General features: G+C 37.0%; 2 protein-coding genes across 2 annotated transcripts; one reads left to right on the top strand and one right to left on the bottom strand.

Moving 5' to 3' along the window:
* Nucleotides 1-1,468: 1,468 nt before the first annotated feature.
* On the top strand, nucleotides 1,469-8,111 carry LOC127426233 (RING finger protein 207-like). The gene is made up of 7 exons (XM_051672902.1): nucleotides 1,469-1,508; nucleotides 1,978-2,143; nucleotides 4,441-4,626; nucleotides 4,701-4,752; nucleotides 4,848-4,965; nucleotides 5,098-5,187; nucleotides 7,752-8,111. The coding sequence occupies exons 2-7, from the start codon at nucleotides 1,997-1,999 to the stop codon at nucleotides 7,939-7,941; spliced, it is 783 nt and encodes a 260-aa protein (XP_051528862.1). The 5' UTR covers nucleotides 1,469-1,508; nucleotides 1,978-1,996; the 3' UTR covers nucleotides 7,942-8,111.
* A 7,832-nt stretch (nucleotides 8,112-15,943) lies between these two features.
* On the bottom strand, nucleotides 15,944-19,037 carry LOC127426230 (nuclear receptor subfamily 0 group B member 1-like). Its single transcript, XM_051672900.1, has 2 exons — nucleotides 18,346-19,037; nucleotides 15,944-16,898 (listed from the first exon to the last, which is right to left on the bottom strand). Exons 1-2 carry the CDS (start codon nucleotides 18,899-18,901, stop codon nucleotides 16,657-16,659), a joined length of 798 nt encoding a protein of 265 aa, XP_051528860.1. The 5' UTR covers nucleotides 18,902-19,037; the 3' UTR covers nucleotides 15,944-16,656.
* Nucleotides 19,038-21,886: the final 2,849 nt, after the last annotated feature.

Raw genomic sequence — 21,886 nt, 5'->3', positions numbered from 1 at the left:
ACTTGCTTTTAGCTCCACACAGTGGACATTTCACCTCAAAACTGCCGCCATACATGTCATGAACCACATAATATCATATTGCAAAAATTTCGTCACAGTCACGTAATTTTCATGAGATCAGGCTGTCAAATCATCTGTACCTTTGCTTACAAAAATGGGGAATTTTCAAAAAAACAAATTTTTCTCAGTTTGTTTGCTCATTTTGGTTGAATAAATATGGCATATTGTATATTGGTATATTCAGTGGCACCAAGAATATTTGAACACTTAAGCCACACTTCAAATGTATGGAAGTCAATGCATTACATAACAAAATATTAAACCAGGTGGCATCTGCAAACAAATGATGCTCTTTTTTTTCTCAGATCTAGCTTAACTTTTCTGAGTCTTTTTTTTTGTTTTGTTTTTGCAATTACTTTTAATTTACCAATTACTTTTTAGTTGATTTTTAAAGTCAGTTTTCCTCAAGTTTGCACAGGTATCCATGCAAAATAACCACAGGTGTAGTTTAACACATTAATTATGGACATGTTGCATTAATATTTGACAACCAAAAAGTGTAGAAATACTTTGTCTTAATTTTGAACATCTATTCTTTAAATTAATGTTCCAGGTTCAATTCAAGTTAAAGGAATAGTTCACCCAAAAATGAAAATTTGTTGATCATTTACTAAGTCTCAGGCCATCCAAGATGTATCTGAGTTTCTTTCTTCATCAAAACAGAATTTAAGTCTTTTAGGATTTCCTTTCAGGCCTCCGCCTTTAAACAATGCAAGTGAATGTACTCCATTTTTTGACGGTCCAAAATGCATATTTAGGGTGCATCAAAATAATCCACAAAGAAAGTTCTTCTGAACCCAAACGATTTATTATTTATGCGTTATTGTGATGCCGTGGAATTATCGTGTGACTTTGTATTGTCATGCCATGGAACTCACATCACACGCCTGTACGCCATCTGCTCTTCACATTTTCATAAAAGACTCTGTAATACGTCCTCTATGCAGCTACATAGAACACTCAAGGTGACAAGAGATCAGAATGGATACAGCCATTGCGCCACGGCTACCTCCATCTCTCCTCAGAGAGTTCATGACGCAAGTCCCTGGGACAACTTTCCACATCAGTCATCCCTACCGTTGAAGCCCCCCCCCCCCTTCTGTCCTCTGCCCCCCGTGCCAACAGACAGACTAGTGTGGAGGTCAGGCTTCTCTCACTATTTTTAACAGAATTTCAGAGAAGTGTCTGGGATTCAACTCGCTCACACAAATGCGGTCGGCCATGAGAGCACTTTGTTCCATGCCACTGATGTCTCTGCTGGTGCCAAAAACTTTAATTGGTAAAACCAAGGGGGGGGGGGGGTGCGCTTGTCACTTACAGTAGGCTATGAGAACATACAATGATTGAAAGTTAGAACTGCATTGTCCAGACTCACTCGAGGGACTTGAACTGCCACAGTGCATGTATTGTAACCAGGGAAGAGAGATTAAAGGAGCTTTGAAACTAAGGTAACTCTCTTTATTCTTGTTGTTTATTTAGTAACATTAGGAGCTTTTAATAGGATGTAGTGACTGAAGTTTGGTAATTTCCATGTTCCTAATGATAGAGGTTTTGCAATTTTTGTAATGGTCTTGTCATGGCTGGCAAACTGTTTTCTGAGGTACTGTTGATTTATGGATACTGAGGTGGAAGTGTTGCATTTCTGAGCTGGGAAAATTCAAAAAACATCAGTGTCTGGGCGGAATAATCCTTTAATACTTGGATAAGGGTAAAAGGGAAAAAAATTCTTGAAACACTCAAGAAAATCTAATTTATTGGTGTGCATGTAAATGTCCTTGATTAGTGGAGTATTCTTCACTAACTGCATTATTCGTTACAAACCCAACAATCTACTGGTGACAAATATGGAAAGGAGGCATGAGCAGGAGGTTTTTAAATAGAGAGTTTCCATATGGTCCTCTCTGTCCCATTTCACAGACTGCAGTCCCCTCTGTCTATGTCGTGCCCATCCCCTTCTCTCAGTGACATGTCTCTAGGCCGCAGGCCCACCTTTCATCGATACATCTGCACCAAGGTGCTGCTGGCTGAGGGCAGAGAGTCACCCTTCACTGAGCACTGCCGAAACTTTGAGGAAATCTACAGGGTGAGAATAAATCCTCATTCATTAATAACTGAAGCCATGTGGTCCTTATTCCTCTGCCTGCTGTGTGACTAGAACTAAACAGTTGGGTTCATTTTAGCTATAATGTACAAACCTTTCTAGACAGACATGAGCTCTGAGGTTGTTTAGGAATTATATGAACTTTTCTAAAAACCACAAGTCAGGGTGATTTTAACGTGAAGACTTACACTACCATAAAAGAGTGCAACAGTTCCCACCCACCTTTTCAGCCGTCTTGGTTCCGGAAGTATTTTTCAAATTATTTTTATTTCATAAAATCCTTCATAAAAGAGTTGCAGACTGTGAAGTGACCAAACTTTGATTTGAAGCAAAAAAAAAAAAAAAAAAAAAAAAAAAAAGGTACAAGACTGTGTACTTAACGTCTTTCATGAAGGAAGGAACTACAGTCCCATAAAGCATTGCGAATGGCATAATTGAATTAAATTTGATGGGAAAGTATACAACTATTGATTTAAAGTTGCTGATTATAAGTGTAGAATCAATATATTTAATGTATATTGCAAAACATTATGACATTTACAAATATATAAGTAGTTTAAGATTGTAGGGAGACCGACTCAATTATGTCATTGACAGTGCGTCATGAGAGTGGGTGGTCACTGCAGAGCTTTTTTGGTGCACTTTTTTTGGCAGTGACTCTCTTATTGGTGGATCGTTTCCCTTTAGGACACTGGGTAGTGTGGTTCTTCACCATAAAATCTGCTACTAAACAGGTTCTTTAAAAACAATTGAAATAACGTGGACTGATGGCTTCAACAAAAGCATATACCATCGATTAACAACCTCACAGCTCACTGTAGGTCTGTCTTTATAGGTTTATAAGTTATCGTTAAAGGATTAGTTAACCCAAAAATACAAATTCAGTCACCTGTTTTTAGATAAACAAACAAGTTTTCGCTTGAACGCCCCAATGTCAAGAATGCCCTATCATGAACGTGCACAGGAGATCAACAGTCAGTGAACATTAGATTTCATTTTGTTTTGCACCAAACCTTATCGTATGCTTTCATAACAATCATGAGTCTCATGGAATAATTGATCAGACTTCTGAATTATATTTTTGTGTTCTTTTGAAGCTTGAAGAGGTGGTCACCATAAACTGCCATTGTATGACATCACTGAGCACAACATTTTTTCACATTTTCTCCCTTTGTGTGAAGAAAAAGAAAGAAAGTCATATAGGGTTACAACAACAAAGGGGTAAGCAATGACTGAATTTGTATTTTTGGGTTAACTAAACCTTTAACGATAACTTATAAACCTATAAAGACAGACCTACAGTGAGCTGCAAGGTTGTTAATCGATGGTATATGCTTTTGTTGAAGCCATCAGTCCACGTTATTTCAATTTAATTAAAAAAAAAAAGAACCTATTTAGTAGCAGATTTTCTGGTGAGGAACTACACTACCCAGCATCCTGAAGGGAAACGATCCACCAATAAGAGAATCACGGCCAACAATGACTGAATTTTTATTTTTGGGTAAACTATCCCTTTAATCAAGTCCCCTGTGGAAAAAAAATAAAAATTAAAGGGATTTTTACTTTTGGAACCAGACTGTTGTGCTTTATTACACTACCCAAGAGAGATCAACCAATCAAAGAAGTCAATGTTACCATAGAAATGTCAACTGCAAAATAATCAAATCAATATTCCTACACTCTCATCACAAAAAGCTACTAAATATATTGTACTACTTAAAGACAATGCTTTTATATTGTACGGTAATTTATGATTCATATACAAGATTCACAATGATTTATGGGACAAGTAGCTTATTCACTAATATAAAAATTTAAGTAAAACGTTTTATAAATACACTGCATTTTTCCCCTATTTTCATTGTATTTTTATTTTTTATTTTTGCTTCGAATCAAAGGTTATAAATATTGTGAATCATGTTGGCTCTCGTTAGCTTAGTTCATATCTTAAAACTCTTTACAGAAGTATTTTTTGAAATGCCTATGGAGAACACAAACGGTAAAAAAGTGAATAGTCACTGTTGTGGTCTTGAAGAATGTCTATCACACTTCAAATATTTGCTTTTGTACTCCATTACCTGATTTACTGTACTCCTTTACTGTTTTCAGATACTGCTGCATATTCTAAGACCTTTGCAGTCAAGAGAATCAAATGTTTGTCATTCCATTCGTTAATTAAAAAAATAAAAAAAAGTTTTTTTGTATTTCGGATCTCTTTATGAAATAACACTGTGTCTAATGTATTAATTGATTCATTTCTTACATATTCAATAAGTCAGGTTCTTCAGACAGAGATCCAGAAGCTGAAGGATCAAGTTCAGGAGATGCACAGAAGCCTGACAAAGCATCACTCGCTCATCAACACAGACACCATGAACGAAATCCTGGAAAGCTCTCGGCTCATTAACGAGCAGATCGCGTCGCAGTACTCTGCCGTGCAGACCCAAAGGGCCATATTTGAGAAGGTGAGACCACAGATGAACTTTAGCATATTATTTTTTCAAAACACAGCATCTTAGAATATTCTGACTGTTTCTAGATTTGGGATATGACCTTTCAAAGAGTAACCAACGAGCAAGAGATCTATGAAGGTGAGAAACACAAGTTGTCTTTGCTGCCTCGGGGTTCTGGGTTGCATATACAATTTTACCACAAATTAGTGCAATAATTAGTTTGCTAATTACAGCACAGCTCCATGATCTTCTTCAGCTGAAGCAAGAGAACTCCTACTTGACAACCATTGCACGACAGATCGGGCCCTACATCTTATCCATAGCAAAAGTAAAAGAGCGCCTGGAACCCAGGTTGTTTTGCAATTTTAATACTCAAGCATTCATATTTTATATTTGAATATTTTTACCTAAGCATCCCATCTGCCTAATATGGGCATTGGATTATTTTGGTTACTAAATGGGATATTGTTGATGTATTCACAGGTTTAAAAATCCACAAAGGCCAGAGGAAGATCACATGGACACTCTGGTGAAGATTTGTAAGGATGGCGCAACAACTACAGAACAAAATAGGTGATCTATATCAAACACCATGGATGCGTCCAAATTTTTTAATAGTTTGAACTAAATTCAATAAAGAAATAAATTCTCGAACACTGATGAAGTACGTTTTTGTAGGGATACAGGTGCAGTGTTTCCCATTAATTACCTAGACTGTGGCGGCCCGTCACAGCCCGCCATGGTTTCATAATGAACCGAAAATATTTTGATACTTCTCATAATAACAGAAAAGATCTCTAACTTTGTGTTTTGTGCCGTTGCTTTGGCAAAGCATCTATCACTCGCAGACAGTCAGACCCCACACACACACTCACCAGAACCAATTATCTAACGTTAACGTTATTACCAGCAGCTCTGACAATGTAACTATTTTCAGTATCTGAGGAGCAAGTTCAACACAGGTAACCACTTTTGCTTCATCTCATAGATGGCTCACATGGCTCGACATTAACGCTTGACCGCTTGTTCGGGACAAGTGGATTTTTGAAGGGACAAGTGAAAGAGAATTTTACTTGCCTGACCGGACAAGCAGACTGATTAAAAAGTCAATAACAAAAAAATATATTTGCATATATATTTGTGATAGCCTAGGCCTGTGTCACTTATTACAAAGTTCATATTCTTATTCTGCTGTTGAAAGTAATCCAGAGCATGTAACTTTATCATTCGCAAGCGATCTAGTAACAGCTACGCCCTGTTTGATTGACAGGCGGCGTATGTGTGTGTGCTGAACATGCGCGTGTTTTCTGAAAATGCTTGCGCTAATGTGCAACTGAATGGTCAAATATGTTTCAAAAGTCCCCCAAAATGCCCGTCTTGGTGAGGTATTCATGTAAACACAGAGAGTGATGTCTAAAGTGAACGTAAACAGCTGAGAAAAAGCTCAGGATTTGTATTAAAATGTCGGACTTGTATGGTCCATTCACGAAGTGAATGGCCAATTTGCTTAAACAATGCTTAATATCAAGCCCTGGCTCAAATGTACGCTCTAGTCGATTTTGTGTTTTGACCATTTGTGAACTGCATTAAACTCCATCTCATTTACCATGCTTTGTGGGTGTGAGTTTTTTGCCATGTCATCACCATTCATATCTATACAACCAATGTGTTTATGATTAAATCACTACTAGAGCACAAAATTGTTTACAAGAGCACAAAGTTCTTTATAGTTCTAGCCTCTTAATTTTGCTCTCAAAGTGCACCAGATTGATGCATTTAACTTTTAAATGTACACAATTTTATTAAGGGGGAGCATGCCCCTGGACCCCCCTTGAGGGTCTGAGGTCCACCCACCTCAGGGAAACACTGCAGGTGTGTAGTATGAATACATTCCTGGTATCTGCCATGTTGACATTGTCACTCAACAAAGTCAGCAATTTCCTTGGCCGTTGTTAAACAAGGACAATTTATCCACAAGGATATCCTACTCATTTGACATACTGCTTTTTGCATACTGTGTAGCAGGGAAGTACGCATATTCTCAGAATTTGATGATACTGTACGGAAGCCCTGAACCGCACTGTGAGAAAAAAATTCAATAGGTGAAAAAATATTTTTTTAGGTGTCTTAGTGCCTTCCTGAGCGTCCTACAATTCTTTTTTTCTCTCTGAAAAAGTTTTTTCTCTTTTTTATTATTATTATAAACATAAGCTATTTCTTTTCTTTTTTATCCCCATTTTTCCCCAGTTTGGAATGCCCAATTCCCAGTACTTAGTAAGTCCTTGTGGTGGCATGGTTACAGTTGCCTCTGCTTCTGAGACCATCAATCTGTGCATCTTATCACATGACACATTGAGCATGACACCACGGAGACTCACAGCATGTGGAGGCTCATGCTACTCTCCACGATCCACACACAACTTACCACACGCCCCACTGAGAGCGAGAGCCACTAATTGCAACCCCATGTGACTCTACCCTCCCTAGCAACTGGGCCAATTTGGTTGCTTAGGAGACCTGGCTGGAGTTACTCAGCACACCCTGGATTCGAACTCACAACTCTAGGGGTGGTAGTCAGCGTCAGTACTCTCTGAGCTACCCAGGCCCCCAACAGGAGCTATTTCTGATTGTTTGATGACCTCACCACTGGGAATATCGATACTGCTATTGATATTATGCTTTTTTAAATTGCTGGCCTATGAAAACATACGCTAAATGGATGTTTTTGCCTGTTAAGACACCACTCACTGTGTTTTCAGTTTTAAGCGCTGTGTTTTACATGCTAATTGCACATGCTAATTGTTAGCTTGTTGCCTTTTGAGGAGAAAAAAAAAATTTGAGAGAGAAAAAAATAAATAAAAAATAAATACATTTTCAGAGAGGAAAAAAATTAAGAAATTTTTTTTTGAGAGAAAATAAATTCGGAGAGAAAAAAAACAGAAAGATTAAAAAAGTTCAGAGAGAAAGAAAAAAAATTAGGACATAGGCTCAGGAAGGCACCTAAACAGAATAGTTTTTTTTTTCACAGTGAGGTTCGGGGCTTTTGTAATACAGTAACCCAGCTCAAAGTGAAAAATCTACATTTACATGTTTACACATACGTTAAGTGAATGACATTTGGTTTCTTCCACTGGCAGCGATGAGAAAAGTTGCCCAGCTGTCTGCGACTGGGACACCGGCACAGAAAACGCTCTCCTGGAGCCTGAAAAGACACAGCTGAAGAGCAATGACTTTTGTTGGCATGGAAAGCAGACAAATATTTCAGAGATTTCTGCTGGAAAGAGCTGCTTCTGTAAATCGGCATGTTTGGACGATGGTGACCATTGACCGCAAATGTGGCGTGTGAGTTTGTTACATGTGTTAGACATCAGCACATGAACAAGAAGAATCAGGACGTGATTAGAATTGTTTTAGCATTTTGAGTGTGTCAAACCACCTGGACTACCGAGTGGATCGACTGGCTCAAAAATGTTGATATTTAAAAAAATGTTGATATGCTTTTGTTTTATGGACTGATGGATTATTGTTTTTTTGTTTTTATGAAATGTAACACTAAATGTAGAAGTTCAAAATGTAGAAGTCTAAAAATGATATCATGATAAACCTTTCTTTGGTGAAATTTGATTCTACATTGTTTTACTGAATGTCTGTCAAATGAATACTGGTTATGAACAGCCTTTGTCAGTTTTCATAAATAGGAGAAATCTTATCATTGCAAAATGTTTGGCTTTTCTAGGACAGGAGGTCTAAAGTCCCAGTTTTAATTTTTTAAATTAAAGGAATATTCTGGGTTCATCACAAGTTAAGCTCAATCCACAGCATTTGTGGCATAATGTTAATTCTCATAAAAAGTCCCTCTTTTTCTTACAAAAAAAAAAGGAAAAAAAAGAAAAAATCGATGTTACAGTGAGGCACTTACAATGGAAGTCATTGGGGCCAATTTTTGGAGGATTTAAAGGCAGAAATATGAAGCTTATAATTTCATATTAGCAATTAACATTCATTCTTCTGTTAAAACTTGTGTATTATTTGAGCTGTAAAGTTGTTCAGATCATCATCTGTCGTTTAAGGGTTTATGGCGTTATGTCATCATGGGAACGAAGTTGTAAAATTGGATATAACTTTGCACAGAAAAGGTTAGTAAGCCATTTTAGCACACTGAAATCACACATATTGTTTACATGCTTTTGAAAAAGTTAGTATTTTAACATTTACGGATTGGCCCCATTCACTTCCATTGTAAGTGCCTCACTGTATTTTCTTTTAAAGTAAAGGAGGGAGAATTCAAAATGAATGTTTGTAGTAACCAACACTGTGCCACAAATGCTGTCAATTGAGTTTAACTGTAACGAACCCAGCATATTCCTTTAAAATTTTCATTAAGAGGCAATATTTGCCCATTTAAATTTTAAGGGCCTTTTTTCCCTAAACATATGCAAACACACAGATTGTTCTCTTTATACAGTATGTCAAAAACGTCAATTGATTCAACTGATGGCTGCAAACCTATAAAATCAAATCAATATAAAATACAACAGTATCTGTAAAAATGCACAAGATATCGTTCTACAATAAAGGCTCCGCTAAAATCTTCATATGGTGGCCTATGTTAGATTATTGGGAGTGTTTTCTTCACGTTCATTGTTTTTGATGATGCTGATATTTTTTTGTTTTTTTTTCCTAATCAAAAACCACTTCATAGTAGTTACACATACAACAATGTGTATATGATATTAAACAGGACTATTATTAAACTATGTCCAATAATATGAAGTAGCCTATATTAATAGTTTGAAAACAGATATGAAAACAGCAGATGGGAACTACGGGAACTTTGTTTTTATGCTTTTGATGGCATTTTTGCCCAAATCCCTGGTTTCTGGCCTTTATACGGCATAGATACCAGAGTGTAACGCCAGCTTGTAGGTAGCGGTGCAGTGTGTAAACCTCACTAACCAGGCCTCAAGAGGCGCACTAGTGACCGACGCTAGAGGTTGTAGCCATTATCCTCCTTGTTAGCGCATCTGCCTCCCATGCCAGAAATGCTGGTTTAAATCCTGCTTGGGGTGGGTTGAACAGGACTGGATACAGTGGTACTGTAGGTTTAAGGGGGTGAGTGTAACAGTAGCCAACTGGTAGGTAGCTGTGCAGTGTGTAAACCTTACTCCCCTGGCCTCAATAGGTGCACTAGTGAATGGTGCTAGAGGCTGTAGTCTTTAACTTCCTCAACGTGCCCACCTCCCATGCCGGCTGACGCTGGTTCGAAGTAGCGTACAACGGGGCTAAAGGCACACCTTAAGGAAAATATGCTTTTTTCTGGTCACAAAATGTATCAAGATTACTTTTTATTGAATATTGATGGAGCAACATAATTTGTGTGAAAAGAAAAAATAACAGAGGTCGTTTTGATTAAAAATAGGTGGCAAGGGAACCTTTTACCCCACACTTGGGGTCAAAGGCTCCCACATATGGGGTAAAAGGCCCCCAGGGGGGTTATAGTGATATTGTGAAAAATACAGGCTTAGAGCAACACACGGTTCTATGGGCTGCCATAGACTCCCATTGGGGAGGAATAATAGTAATAATACTAATGGTTATTAGGTGCTTGGCCCCTAATAACCACTTCAGAAAAGGGTAACCTCTGCTGTGTCATTGCTTCATTTCCCTGTGCTTCCATCTGGGTTTGTATTAACAGGTGCTGCTAGACCCTATTTATGAGGGCTCCTTTTTGTTTTTTGTTTTTTTGGTGATGGGAGAAACAAGTGCACACAGAATAATAAAAAAAGGGAAGAGTATAAATAGACATACAAATAATAGGACCTATAACAGAATGGCCTATGTGCAAGTGGTAATGTATGTGCAAGGTAGGGGTATGTACATTTATTGAATTAAATGTGTGAATTTACATATGTATTTACATTATTGCACTACGGGGGAGTCCTGAGGCTATATAATTGTTCATCTGGAAAGTGGCCTGAGGGTAAAAACAGTTCTTGTGCCTGGTTGTCCTAGCGTGAATGTTCTAGTGCTGGCCAGAGGGCAACAGTTCAAAAATGGAGTGGACAGGTTGTGTGGGGTCCTGAGTGATTCTACCTGCATGTTTCCTCACTTTGGAGATGTACAGGTCTTGGAGGGTGGGCAGGGGGGCACCAATAATCCTCTCAGCAGTCCTTACTGTCCATTGTAGTTTCCTTCTCTCTGATTTGGTTGCTGAACCAAACCAGACAGTTATAGATGTACACAGGACAGACTCAATAACGGCTGAGTAGAACTAGTTTTTTGCAAGTGTGTTTTCATTATTGTAAACTTGGTTAGGAATGCAGGTACTGTACCTCTCCCACAAAGCAAACAACTGGGTACACCGGAGACAAAGGTTTTGACAACTCCCTGGCCACCGGCAAGATTAAACTGTGTAGTGTGGAATTGTGTCATCTGTCAGCAGAAACATCTATCAAACTATACCTTTTCTAGAACACACATCGTCTGACAATTCATAGTGTGTTTTCTCCTGTGGATGCGTGCTTGCTGCAGAGAAAAAAAGGTGGCATTCAACAAAGGATGAAGAAATGTTCATCAACCAAAAAAAAACAAAAATCTATCTATCGTTGACTAATGAAGTCATCCTTGTCAACCAATCACTGTGGGCGTTTTAAAAGAACAAATGTGCTCATGCCTCTAACTATGCTTGAAGGGATAGTTCACCCAAATGTAACAGGTCCTACTCAACCCGCTCCAAGCGGGATTCGAATCGGGGTCTTCGGCATAGGAGGCGGGTGTGCTAACGAGGAAGCTAAAGCATCTAACATCAGTCTAGTGTGCCTTTTTAGGCTAGGGGATTGACGTTTACACACTGCACAGCTACCTACCAGCTGGCTACCCACACACCCCCCTAAACCTCACTTTCATCCAGGTCATGGCACCACTGTAACCAGTCCTACTTGACCCGCTCCAAGCGGGATTCAAACCAGGGTCTCTGGCATGGGAGGCAGCACGCTAATGAGGAGGCTAAAGGCTACAGCCTCGTTAGGCTAGGGGAGTGAGGTTTACACCCTGCACAGCTACCTTACAGCTGGCTACCATTACACAAACATGAAAATGCTGTCATAATTTACTCACCCTTACATCGTTCCAAACACATCTCCAAAAGGAGCTATTTTGTATACATTTTAATAAAAAAATTTAATAAAAAAAAAACACTGTAGAAGTACTATAAGAGTAGCCAATATGATTAATGCGCTATATTTCAAGTTTTATAAAGCCATTTGATAGTTTTTGTGTGAGAAACAGACTGAAATTTAAGTTGTTATTCAGTGAAGATCTTTACAATTGTCATTAACATCAACCCTGGTGCAACTCATTCTAAGGGATTGCAAGCCCTTTCGACATTTAATCATGACCAGGATGTGAATTATAGATATCTATAATTCAATTTTCACTAGTTAAAATACTAATTCTTGATATCAAGAAAGGAATTAGCCTACTGCTAGTGAAAGTGCTTATTCTGGATATCAGTAATTACATTTGCACTAGTAAAAACTTGAAATGAAATCATTACTTGTGGAAATCTTGATAAAACATTTTTAAATAGTATTTATGAAAATGCATTTTCACTAGTAGAATTTCACAATATGTCATTCACTCTTGTTAAAAAATGCAGTTACAGATATTTCAGACATCAGACATCTGCCACTAGTAAAAACCACATCACTGATATAAAAACTTTTTTATTGTTATATAAAACAACTTTTACTTGTTATAATTCCATTGTTGATATTGGGAATGGACATTTACACTAGTAACAATGAAAATATTGATATAAAGAAATATAATTTTTACTAATAAGAAGTACATAACTGATAAGTATATTTGGAATCTGAACTAGTAAGAAATGAAATATAGATACCTGTAATTACGTTTTGAACAGGAGTGAATGACTTTTACTAACTGAAATTCCATTTTTGATATAAATTAGCATTTTTACTAGTAGTGATGATATCAAGAATAAGCATTTTAATTAGTGAAAATTTAATTGTACACTGAAAATCCTATTAAGTTGACTTTACTCAATTCATTGAGTAAACTCATTCTGTCAGTTGAAGTAATGGTATCTCCAAAACTTGTGTAATTACGTTCACTTAACTTGGTGTTAATATAGAATAAAATTAACAATTTAAGGTAACTAGATGCAAGGAATAAATAGCACTTGGAATTACTATTTAAATATTGTTGTTTTTACTTAATAATTTTAATTGAATTGACTCAAATTTAGATCATATACTGTCGTAGCAGAAATAAAGAAGATTATAAGATTCTAGGAGAATCATTAAATAAACATAATTCTCCACAGACATGTGTCGACACATGCACTTCATTTGCACATGCACTGAGATGGTGTTAACAAGGTCAAACTTGACCAAAGGGGACATAGATCACTCGAATGGTGACATTACATGAAACAACAGGAGAGAGAGAGAGAGGAAAAAAAACAACATAAATAATAGTACAAAAGAGCCAAAACCTCTGTGAATTCTTAAAAACAACTATTTAAATGCCTCCATTAGTTCCCTTTGACCAAGGAAACATAATTAAATCATTCAAGCCCAAGGGATTATGCACATTCCCCATAGTGTTAATTGTTTACTCAATTGTTTGAGTTATTTACATTTAAAATCTTAAGTCTATGGCTTTTTCTTTTTTCTTTTTTTTTTTTTTTAGATTAATAAGTTCAAGGAGCATAGATATTTGAGTTGTGAGCCCAAAACATGACATTTCAAGTGATGTTTATATAAGACAACTTGATTTTTCAAGTAATAACAACATTAAGGTTTACACTGATGTTGTTTTGTAACACAAATAAATTGAGTACTACAAACATAAATCCTACCTCCATTACTTACATTTTTTGAGTTAGCTGGATGAATTTCATGATTTCCTCATTCTACTGGAATTTTTGAGTTCAATCAATTTATCTGAGCTTGTTTTAGTCTGTTGCAAATGTCAACGAAATAAATAAGATTTGTAATATTTTTTGAGTTGACACAACTGACAACTTTCAAGTCAACTTAACATGTTAAGTTGTCATTGTATCAATTTGTAAACTTAACACAAGTATTTGTCACCTTAACTCAAAAACATATGTTGAATCAACCACATTCGGTGCCAGGTTACACTGTATTATTTATTGCAAAATCTTTGAGACTAAAACAAATTTTAGACAAACAATATCACCCTAAATGTTGTCCCAATCTAGCTTAAAAAAGTTAAGTTGGTTTAGATGTAAAGAAAATAAAAATTATATTGAAATTGATTTGCCAGCTCCTAGCATGCATTGTGACATGAAAAATATGTTTTATGGTTAGTGATATAGGCCAATTTTTAGCTGTTTGCATATTTTTCCCCCCTTATATATATATATTTTTTTTTGTCATTACTAATGGTAGTGTGGTAATGTTCAGAGCTCATCTTTTTACTTAATGATGTTTGTTGATTGTCACCATTACTGAGGTTTGTGTGTCAAGTGTTAAGCTCAATGTTGAGATTCAGTTAATGTTCACATCACCCATCAGAATTTGGAAAAAATTTGATTTCAGTGATTTGGACTGTGGCATGATTGTTGTTGCCAGACGGGCTGGTTTGAGTATTTCTGTAACTGCTGATCTCCTGAGATTTTCACACACAACAGTCTCTAGAGTGTACAGAGAATAGTGTGAAAAACAAAAAACATCCAGCGAGCGGCAGTTCTGTGGGCAAAAATGGCTTGTTAATGACAGAGGTCAGAGGAGAATGGCCAGACTGGTCCAAGCTGACAGGAAGGTGACAGTAACCCAAATAAACACACATAACAACAGTTCTATACAGAAAAGCATTTCTGAACGTACAACACGTAAAACACTGAGGCGGATCGGCTACAGCAGCAGAAGACCCCTCTTGGTACCACTACCGTCATCTAAGAACAGGAAACTGAGGCTACAGTGGGCACAGGCTCACCAAAACTGGAAAGTAGACGACTGGAAAAACATCGCCTGGTCTGACGAATCTGGATTTCTGTTGAGGTACACAAATGGTAAGCCCAGTGCAGCCACAGTTTTCTGTTCTTGGCTGACAGAAGTGGAACCCAATGTGAATTTTTGCTGTTGTAGCTCATCCGCCTCAATGTTCGACATGTTGTGCATTCTGAGATGCTATTCTGCTCACTACAATTGTACAGAGCGGTTATCTGAGTTACCGTAGCCTTTCTGTCAGCTCGAACCAGTCTGGCCATTCTCTGTTGACCTCTCTCATCAACAAGGAATTTTCATCCACAGAACTGCCGCTCACTGGATGTTTTTTGTTTTTCACATCATTCTCTATACTCTCTAGAGATGGTTGCCCGTGAAAATCCCGGGAGATCAGCAGTTACAGAAATACTCAAACCAGCCCGTCTGGCACCAACAATCATGTCAAATTTTTTCGCCATACTGATGGTTGATGTGAACATTAACTGAAGCTCCTGACCCACCTCTGCATGATTTTATACATTACACTGCTGCCACACGATTGGCTGATTAGATAATCAAATGAATAAGTAGATGTACAGGTGTACCTAATAAAGTGGCCGGTGAGTGTACATTAAGCAGTGTCTCACCTTTTGATTTTTATATGGGAAGGAGACAGAACCAACTCTCCTTCCTTTTGTCCTGCATGACAGTTTAACCTGAATGAAGCATAGCTCTTTGGCTAGTCAGTGTGAGCAGTTTTGTGCCAAGGACCCTTCAGTGCATTCGATTTCTTTAAAATGTTTCTCTCCACTTTTATACCTGCTGGTCTAACATTATAGAACAGCTTTCCCTAACAAAAGACTAACCTTGTGGTATAGAGTAAATAAAGCTAAAGTGCCAAAACTCCATACATAAAGTTAATATCTGAGGCACTGGACGGCCAGCTACACTGATATAGAGAAAGTAATGGGCTCACTTTGATCTTCATGACCAGCCCGTCCTATTGGTGGAAGTCAGGAGGTTCAGACTCATTAAAAATACATTTGGTGACAGCATATTGGGGAGGAGGAGGGGGGATGAACGGATGTGTATTCAGGCCTCCCTGTCTCAACAGTCATATATCACCTCTCCTCACTGCCCTACAAGGTCTTCATAAATACACACAAAGTGCCACGTTATTTTACCTCATTATACGTGCTGTTTTACTAAGGTTAAATAGGTGAAAGATGCTACCTTACCTGAAGAACCAGGTCACTTTAAAACACTGTAGTTTCTTCCCACCTGTCCATGTTTAACCACAATAGTGTGGTTTGTGGAACAATATTGCCCTTAGGTAAGAAACATTGTCGCCATCAATGCTTTCTTTATTTAAATTATTTTCATGACTGTTTTCTAATTGTGCTTGTCATCACATTGACATTTTGTTTATCGCAAATGCATTTTACTGCAATGTAGAAAATACATTCCTGCACATCATTTTGTGAGAAATGTGACAGAGTGTAACCACTGTTCCATTATGTCATTGCATAACACGACAAAATGTACAATACTTTCTTATATTCAAATATAGGTAACACTTTATAATAACTTTCACTACCAACACTATTACATTATAAAAGATCATTAGTTTATATACATTCAAACAGTAAGAAATGTCATGAAACATTCAGAATATATTATATTTACATTGAATAAACGCTGCAAAGTATATTATATGCCATACATACAGTATATACATTAATGTTTGTTAATGAACGTTATTATTAAGTGTCACCTAGAATCAAATAAACATTCACGAGAAGGCTGCACTATGTCTCACACACAGAAAAGCAAGTAAACAAACACACAAACAAACAGAACAATGTAATAAAGCTCTTTCCCCAAATGGAAAAAACGTCGTCATCAACTTTGGATTCAGCGGTGAGTTCAACTCAGAAGGCAAAGAGAGAGCTCTTGTGTACCGTACAAAAATATTATGTGTAAAAAGTCATTTTCATAGTCTGTCCATCCTGACTGCCCCTCTTCCCAAGCTTTGATTAATTATGTCCGGATATTTGCATCAGTTTTATTTTCCATAAAACATCTCCAGAAGAAGTTCCTCCATGTTGACCACTCCGATGACCGGTGTGAAGAAGAGACTGGCCACCACGTTGGCATTGATGGATCTCAGCATGGAGAGTGCGAGGAAGAGTTTGGCGAATCTTGCACTGTCCCCGCGGTGAATCATTCTGACATATTCATTAAGTGCTTGGTTTGCCTCGCTCTGCAGGGCCTGGATGTGATGCTGACATTGCAGCCCTGCAATATCTATGAAAGAGAGAAGGAAACTTGTTACATGCAGTACCTGAAAGACATGATGCTGCTTAGGTATCCTTGCGATAGATGACACTCAATGATTACCCTTTGACAACCAGTATGTTTGATTGCAATCAAGATCATGAAGTAACATTTTTTATAACACTTTACACCATTAACAAACATTATAACAAGCATAAACACAAACAGTCTGAAATGTCATACTTTAATATATTTTAATATTTGGATGTGCATGAACTTTGTTTAACACTGTTTAATATTAATGACTTATTAAAGTTATCATAAAATATTACCCTTTTTTTTCTGGTGGCCTGTTAATAATTTCAATTATAATAATAATTGTAATAATAATAATAATAATAATAATAATAATAATAGGATGCATATTAAGTTTTTTTTTTTACATTGTTTAAAGTTATTATAACATTTATCTTTTAATATATACTTTTTTTATTTTTTTAATCATTAATCTTTTTAAAAAGTAGACATTATAACAACAACAGCAAAAATAAAATGACTTACTAAAGTTATCACAAATGTTTTTTATTATTTTATATATTTTTAAAATATTTTTTTAAACTTTTCTAAATATTAATAATTTTAGAAATTAGACACTATAAAACAATAATAATAATAATAATAATAATAATAATAATAATAATAATAATAGTAATACATGAAGTTTGACATTCTTTAATGTTAATGACTTACTAAATTTATCACAAATGTTTTTTTATTATTTTATATATTTTTAAAATCTTTTTTTTTTACTTTTCTAAATATTAGTAATTTTAGAAATTAGACACTATAAAACAACAACAACAACAACAACAACAACAACAATAATAATAATAGTAATACATGAAGTTTGACATTGTTTAATGTTAATGACTTACTAAATTTATCACAAATGTTTTTTTATTATTTTATATATTTTTAAAATCTTTTTTTTTTACTTTTCTAAATATTAGTAATTTTAGAAATTAGACACTATAAAACAACAACAACAACAACAACAACAACAACAACAACAACAACAATAATAATAGTAATACATGAAGTTTGACATTGTTTAATGTTAATTTTTTTTTTAATTATTTTATACATTATTTATTTTTTATTTATTTATTTATTTTTTACTTTTCTAAATATTAATAATTTTAGAAATTAGACACTATAAAAACAATAATAATAATAATATTAATACCAATTATTGGATATAAGTGAACTTTGATTCAAACTGTTTAATGTAAATTACTTATTAATTAAAGTTATTAAATGTTTCCCCATTTTTCTGGTCACCTGTTAATAATTTTAACTAGTAGCCTAGACACTATAATAACAATGACGATATGATAACAAATAAAAGCTAAAGTTATGCAAAACAAAGCATGTATGACGCTGTCCTAATTCAGGTATGACAGGCAGCATGACCCACCTGGGTTGAACAGAATGGCTCCTTTTAAATACGCGTACTCCTTAGTGCTTATATCAAGTCCCCAGCATTTCCTCAGAAACACTTTAATACCCTGAACATCAGTCAACGCCACTCCAGCGTTCACATTACTCTGGTTCTCCTGCTTGTCCTGTCCGCTCGTTAAAATCTGCTGTAGCATGCTCGGCTCGGGCGCCTCCGAGGTCTCAAAGTCGATCCTGTCCTGCGCCATCCCGAGCACCAGCAGCGGCGCCCAGCCGCTCCGCACCAGCGTGTGCTGGTCATTCACCGGCAGCTCCCGAAAGCACGGCACGTTCTTCACGAACTTCAGGGTCTTCACCAGAACCGCGGAGGCGGCTTTACATGTGGTCTGAGGGGACCGCAGGGAGACCTTCCTCTTGGATCCGCACGCACAAGCGCGCATGGACACGGCGAGCCTCGGGGTCCTCGGCTGGTTCCCAAGTTGCGCAGACTGACTGTCGTTCTTTAAAATGCTGTACAGGATGCTGTTCTGTCTCCTCTCGCTGCTGCAGTGGCAGCTGCTGTCAAAGTAAGCCATGCTGCTGGCGCTGCGGAGACTGATGTCGTTTCGTTGTTGAAACTAAGATGAGCTTTACACTTGGAGACGTCCATGCACGGCTGAGGTCTGTGTGTTACCTTCCACTCACATGCCAAATAGTTTAGAGATTTTTAAAGAGCAATGGACGCCTCCCACTGTCTTTCTCTAATATGCACATAGGGGGCGCTATAGTCCCTATTCGTCTGCGTACAAATTGGTTTTGAAACGTTAAATACTGTACATTCATCAAAGATCTTCTTTACATTAATCATAACTTAAACATGTGTTTGTATACGTGTACATAAAGAGATCAGTGGTGTAACATTTTACTCATTCATTCCAAATCGAAGAATTTATTGTTTATTTACTGATACTTCCATTTTAAGTGCCTCATTGTAACACAAATTTCTGCTTCTTTAAAGAAATGGAGGGACAAGTCGAAATTAAGTTCATCTAATTTCGAGCTTAACTTGTATCGAACCTGGAATATTCATTTAAAGAGCAACAGAACAACACTGAGAAAAGGGAAAGCAGCTCTATTCAAAATACGAAACCAGTCAACTTGAAATCAACTTAATACATTTATGTTTAAGATTAAAACATAATTATATTGCGTAAAGTCCAAGTGATAGTCAATCAACACTCATAAAAAGTGAAACAATCACATTGCTATGATGGCTATGGATTCAGACTTTTTACTGATTGTGTTACGGTAGCCAGCAGGTAGGTAGCGGTGCAGTGTGTAAACCTCACTCCCCTGGCCTCAAGACATGCACTAGCGACTGATGCTAGAGGCTGTAGCCTTTAGCCTCCTCGTTAGTGTGCCCACCTCCCATGCTGATGATGCCAGTTCGAATCCCACTTGGAGCGGGTAAAACAGTACTGGTTACAGTTGTGCCATGACCCGGATGGGAGTGAGGTTTAGGGGGGTGAGTGTAACAGTAGCCAGCAGGTAGGTAGCAGTGCAGTGTGTAAACCTCACTCCCCTGGCCTCAAGACGCGCACTAGCGACTGATGCTAGAGGCTGTAGCCTTTAGCCTCCTCGTTGGCGTGCCCACCTCCCATGCTGGTGATGCCAGTTCGAATCCCGCTTGGAGCGGGTAAAGTAGTACTGGTTACAGTTGTGCCACGACCCGGATGGGAGTGAGGTTTAGGGGGGTGAGTGTAACAGTAGCCAGCAGGTAGGTAGCGGTGCAGTGTGTAAACCTCACTCCCCTGGCCTCAAGAGGAGCACTAGCAACTGATGCATTTAAAAAACATTTAAAATAGGTTTTCACTACACAAAGTATTTGAGTAGAGCCCACATTTTAATTAAATATCAGAGAAACTCATTTTCATTTTGTGGAACCAATGACCACAATTGAATCAAGTTAAACCAAAAAAGAAATGAAGTGAAGACTGTAACTGGCTCGTTCCATGTATGCATTACCAGTGATTTGTATGAGAAGCAAATGTGTTGCCTGAAGGTATTTATCTGTTTATTTCTGAGTACCATGACAGGTGACAGTAAGATCTGTTTGGTACCAGTCCCTGTCTAGCCTTGCTTGTTTGACAGTTTTACAGTAACGTGATGTGTATGCCCCTTTCATCTTAAGATCCTTTGATCATTTATTATTTTTGTTTTGTTATTAAAGTCCAGGGTCATCTGTACTGTGCACTGTGTTCCGGGTTTGTCTGAGGCAGACGGGGGTGTACTGATGTCATTGCTCTCTTGAAGACGATTATAAAAGCATATTGATGCCTGTATGGAAAGTCCTAACAAGGCACCACTCCTGATGCTGAATAGCCGAAGGACAAGTCCATGATGGAAGTGATGAAAGCATTAGAATATTGTGTAGCAAGAGACAACTCGCACAATTGATCTATTTGGAAAAGAAATGTTTTTTAGCATTTACATCAAGGCCAATGTCAAACAAACAACCTTCACAGCCTCCTCTAACACCCACCCCCCACACATACACAATTTTGCATCCAACTAAGCTTCTGTTCAAGGTCAGCAGGTCTAACTGTCAGTTTCTACGAATGCTCCTCTACTACCTGTCTTCTTATTTGAAATTAGGACCGTATCTAGATGAAGGCTCTGGGTTACGTTCCATTTCGTAAGTTTGAGGGCCAAAGCTCATATCAACATCCCCAATCCACACACACATACACTTACTCTGTCTCAAGACATATGGGTTATCTTGTCTGTCAGTAACTATACGACGAACATCTGAAAGATTGCTCCAGATAATCACAAGGCTAGAGATTATATGTCATGTCGCTGTTGAGTTTTTCATGTCAAATCAACCAAATTTGGGAAAATTCCTTGGCTGAAATGTTTGATTATGTTAATACTTTTTCGGACAAAAAATAAATGAATAAACATAAGTGATGATGAAAGCAATAATATTAAATTCCATGGATAAACATTTACAGAGTAATCAATTTTTTGTAGAGGCGGGTCAAAATGTCAATTTTCACCTATATTTTGGAGCAAAACTACATGTAAAAAAAAATAATAATAATAACCTTAGAAAAGTGACAGTGTCATTATTTTATTTTTACACAGCAATAGGTGGGCCTATTATTGAAATGAGTTGACTTCATCGCCCATTATTGTATTATATGCCAATGGTGTGAATCCAAATATGGGGAAATAAAACACTTTTTCTTTTGTTTTTCCAAAGTTGGTGTGCCTATTAAAGATATGTGAATATCCTTTACGATTATGGATCAGAGCAAACTTTTCTTTTTGTATCTTTATTTTTAAGGCCCTTTATGGTTAAATCCCAGAGATATGGGTCTCTCAATGTGGCTCCATCTGTAAATTGATCAATTTTACCCATTGTCAATGGTTGAAAACCAAATGTAGGCCACAAGAAGCTAGTTTCCTTGTCCAACAAAACAAAGGTCTGAAGTACAAATAATGTTGAAATTAAAAAGGCACCTTTATTTATTTAAATAAAAACAATACTTTTTTTTTACATAGGCCTACATTTATTA

Source organism: Myxocyprinus asiaticus, chromosome 35 (genome assembly GCF_019703515.2).
Source record: "Myxocyprinus asiaticus isolate MX2 ecotype Aquarium Trade chromosome 35, UBuf_Myxa_2, whole genome shotgun sequence".
Lineage (NCBI taxonomy): Eukaryota > Metazoa > Chordata > Actinopteri > Cypriniformes > Catostomidae > Myxocyprinus > Myxocyprinus asiaticus.
This window is presented reverse-complemented; position numbering and strand designations above follow the sequence as displayed.